Source organism: Vigna unguiculata, chromosome 6 (assembly GCF_037176805.1).
Source record: "Vigna unguiculata cultivar grain cowpea cultivar isolate G323 ecotype 2 chromosome 6, ASM3717680v1, whole genome shotgun sequence".
NCBI classification, from domain to species: Eukaryota; Viridiplantae; Streptophyta; class Magnoliopsida; order Fabales; family Fabaceae; genus Vigna; species Vigna unguiculata.
In genome coordinates, this window is record NC_140797.1 from 17,523,733 (window position 1) to 17,528,183 (window position 4,451).

A 4,451-nucleotide genomic window follows, 5' to 3' on the forward strand; every position below is an offset into this window, starting at 1 on the left:
AATACAAGATAAGTAGACTAATAAAAGTAAGTAATAACAACAATTAATTCTTGTAGTAAGGATAAGTTTTAACAATAGTTAAAAAAAAATCTAAAGAAAACTAAGGAAATTGTCATTCTTTCAGGAAAAGATGGATAACGGACCAAACATTACCAATGAATTGTTGGAAAGAATGACAATTGTCCTGGAAAATATGAGCCAAAAACAAAATGTTGAACCCATGGAAAATTAAGGATTAGAAACTTTGCGCAGAAATAATCCACAAAAATTTAAAGGGGGATTTAATCCTGAAGGTGCTCAATCATGGATAGCAGAAATTGAGAAAATTTTCATCGCAATGACGTGTGCAGATGCAAATAGAGTCACATTTGCTACATTTATGCTCGTTGAAGAAGCTGAAAATTGGTGGAGATTTACAAAACAACAATTGGAGGATGAAGGGAGAGAAATTACTTGGGAAGTCTTTAAACAAAAGTTTCTTGAAAAATATTTTCTAGAGGATCTTAGAAGGAGAAAAGAAGTTGAATTCCTTAATCTTCGTCAAGGAATCATGTCTGTAGGAGAATATGCAGCAAAGTTTGACGAATTGTCCAAATTTTGTCCTTACTTTCATGATAGAGTTGATGAACGTTCCCGTTGTTCCAAGTTTGAAAGTGGACTGAGACCTGATATTAAACAAGCAGTTGGTTATTTAGAGATTTCTTCCTTTCCTACTCTTGTAAATCGTTGTAGGATTTATGAGGATGATACTAAAGCAAGACAAACTCAGTGGAGACAAGGAGGGCCTTTGAGGCATAAAAGAAATGATTTTAATAATAAGAAACCCTACCAACATACATCTCATGCTTCCTGGAATTCTTCAGGACAAAAACATTTCTCTCTTGCCAATAATTCAGGCGCAACCCACCCTATCAAATGTTTCCACTGTGGAGGACCTCATCTATCAAGAAACTGCGCCACAAGGACTATAACTTGCTTCAATTGTGGGAAGTTGGGTCATTATCGTAATGAATGCAAAGAGTTAATTAAGGAGCAAGGAAGTGGAGGAAGCATCAACAGAGGAAAGAATCCACTTGGAAGACCAAAAACAACTGGGAGAGTCTTCACGATGAATGGTACTGAAGCTGTTCAATCTGAAGATTTAATCCAAGGTAAATGCATCATAAATGGTCACCTCGTTAATGTACTATATGATTCAGGTGCTACTCATTCTGTCATATCACATGAATGTGTCAAACATATAAAGTTACATGTCTCTTTATTGCCATATGATTTAACTGTGTCTACTCCTACCAATGTACCAGTCACCACTTCACTTGCATGCACAAATTGTCATATTTCTATAGGGAATAGAAAATTTTCTGTAAATCTTATATGTCTACCCTTGTCTAATTTGGATATTGTTCTTGGAATGGACTGGTTATCTTCCAACCATGTTCTCCTAAACTGTCACGATAAGACTTTAATTTTTGAATCACACATAGGTGAAGTTTTTGACTCAAAGGAATTAAAAGAGAGTACTACCAACCACAATGAAATCCCAAAAGGATCTCAAGTATACATGATCTTAACTTCTTTAAAAGTCAAGGAAATTCCAAACATTAATAAGTTTCCTGTTGTTTGTGAGTATCTTGATGTTTTCCCTGAGGATGTCCCTGGGTTACCTCCACAAAGAGAAATAGAATTCACTATAGACTTGGTACCAGGATCAAGACCTGTGTCTATAGCCCCTTATAGGATGTCACCTCTAGAGTTAGCAGAATTGAAAAAACAAATAGAAGAATTGTTGGATAAACAATTCATCAGAGCTAGTGTTTCTCCCTGGGGTGCACCAGTATTGTTAGTCAAGAAAAAGGATGGAACAATGAGGTTGTGTGTGGATTATCGTCAGCTTAACAAAATCACCATTAAGAACAAATACCCTCTACCAAGGATTGATGATTTGATGGATCAATTGAGAGGAGTTGTGGTATATTCCAAAATTGACTTAAAATCTAGCTATCATCAGATTCGAGTCAAGGCGGAAGATATTCAAAAGACAGCATTTAGGACAAGATACGGTCATTATGAGTACTTGGTAATGCCTTTTGGTGTGACCAATGCTCCTGCCATTTTTATGGATTATATGAACTGTATTTTTCATGAATTTTTGGATAAATTTGTGGTTGTTTTCATTGACGACATTTTAATTTATTCCAAAAATCATGAAGAACATGAGAGACATTTGAGGATTGTGTTACAAATTCTAAGAGAAAGACAATTGTATGGAAAATGGTCAAAGTATGAATTCTGGTTGAGAGAAGTTCAATTTTTGGGTCATGTGATATCACAAAATGGCATTGCAGTTGACCCCTCAAAGGTTCAAGCGGTATTGCTTTGGGAACAACCAAAGAATATCACAGAAATACGTAGTTTCTTAGGATTAGCAGGCTATTATAGAAAATTCATTGAAGGATTTTCTAAATTAGCATTGCATTTGACTAAATTAACACGTAAGGGACAACCTTTCGAATGGAATGAAGCATGTGAGTTTAGTTTTCAAGAGTTGAAGAAAAAATTAACATCTACACCTGTTTTAATCCTTCCTGACCCTACAAAAAATTTTGAGGTATATTGTGATGCATGTGGACAAGGATTAGGATGTGTGTTGATGCAAGAAAAAAAGTTGCAGCTTATGCTTCACGACAACTCAAGCAACATGAGCTTAATTATCCTACACATGATTTGGAATTAGCTGCAGTGGTGTTTGCATTGAAAATATGGAGACATTACTTGTATGGAGCAAGGTTTGAAGTTTTTGGTGACCATAAAAGTTTGAAGTACCTTTTTGATCAGAAAGAACTAAACATGAGACAACGTAGATGGATGGAATTTCTTAAGGATTACGACTTTGAGTTGCAATATCACCCTGGGAAAGCAAATGTTGTTGCGAATGCTTTGAGTCGAAAGTCTATACATGCATCTATGATGATGGTGAAAGAATTGGATTTGATAGAATCATTCAGAGACTTGAACTTAGCTGTAAAGCTTAAACCCAAAAGCATATGCTTAGGAATGTTAAAAATATCAAGTGAATTCTTAGAAGAAATAAAGAGAGCTCAAGAAAGAGATCAATTTTGGCAAGAAAAGTTGATGGCAAAAGTTGAAGGAAAGGAATATGAATTCCACAAGGATTCAAATGGAATCGTCAAGTTTAAAGATAGAATTTGCATACCTATAGAAGAAGAGTTGAGGAAGCTGATAATGGAAGAAGCTCATAAGAGTAGCTTAAGTATTCATCCGGGTGCTACAAAGATGTATGAAGACTTGAAGAAAATGTTTTGGTGGTCTGGGATGAAGAAAGCAGTGGTGGAGTTCGTCGCACGTTGTCTAGTGTGTGAGAAAACAAAAGTTGAACATAGAAAGCCTTATGGGGAACTACAATCTTTAGATATCCCAGAATGGAAATGGGAAAGCATATCCATGGATTTTGTGACAGGTTTACCAAAGACTGTGTCTGGTCATGATGCAATTTGGGTCATTGTAGATAGATTAACAAAATCTGCTCACTTTCTACCTATTAATATTAGATTTTCTTTAGAAAAGTTAGCTCATTTGTACATAAAAGAAATTATCAAGCTGCATGGAGTACCTTCTAGTATAATTTCTGATAGAGACCCTCGTTTCACATCTAGATTTTGGGATAGCTTACAAAAATCCTTGGGAACAAAAGTTAGGCTTAGTTCAGCTTATCACCCTCAAACTGATGGACAATCAGAAAGGACTATCCAATCTTTAGAAGACTTGTTTTGAGCCTGTGTTTTAGAACAAACTGAAAGTTGGGAGAAATTTCTACCACTTATAGAGTTCACTTCTAACAACAGTTTCCACTCAAGCATAGGAATGGCTCCATATGAGGCTCTATATGGGAGAAGATGTAGAACCCCGTTGTGTTGGTATGAGAATGGAAATTCCTTAGTTTTGGGTCCAGAGGTAATTCAACAAGCAACTGATAAAATTAAAATGATCAGGGAAAAGATGAAAACTTCTCAAGATAGGCAGAAAAGTTACTATGACAAACGAAGGAAACCCATTGAGTTTGAAGAAGGAGATCATGTTTTCTTGAAAGTTACACCTGTAACCGGGGTTGTAGAGCTCTCAAATCTAGAAAACTTACACCCAAATTCATAGGTCCTTATCAAATCCTTAAAAGAATTGGTTCTGTCGCATACCATATTGCTTTACCTCCAAACCTTTCAAAACTTCATAATTTTTTTCATGTGTCTCAACTTCGTAAATATATTCATGACCCTTTTCATGTGATAGAACTTGATATAGTACAAATACGAGAAAACCTTACTTATGATGTGCTTCCTGTAAGGATTGGAGATCGAAGGATTAAACAACTTCGAGGAAAGGACATACCTTTGGTAAAGGTATTGTGGAATCAACAAGATGAAGGTGATGCAACT

The 4,451-nt window shown here is 35.7% G+C and overlaps 1 protein-coding gene across 1 annotated transcript; it reads left to right on the forward strand.

Moving 5' to 3' along the window:
- The first annotated feature begins 337 nt into the window (after positions 1-337).
- On the forward strand, positions 338-3,792 carry LOC146885597 (uncharacterized). The gene is made up of 2 exons (XM_085675005.1): positions 338-1,869; positions 2,634-3,792. Exons 1-2 carry the CDS (start codon positions 338-340, stop codon positions 3,790-3,792), a joined length of 2,691 nt encoding a protein of 896 aa, XP_085531131.1.
- The last annotated feature ends 659 nt before the right edge of the window (positions 3,793-4,451 follow it).

Excerpts from the sequence above, each read along its gene's own strand:
- LOC146885597 (XM_085675005.1), top strand. The coding sequence starts at position 338 with ATGACGTGTGCAGATGCAAATAGAGTCACATTTGCTACATTTATGCTC. Across the intron at positions 1,870-2,633 it reads AAAAAGGATGGAACAATGAG|GATTAGGATGTGTGTTGATG; the intron begins GTTGTGTGTGGA and ends CATGTGGACAAG.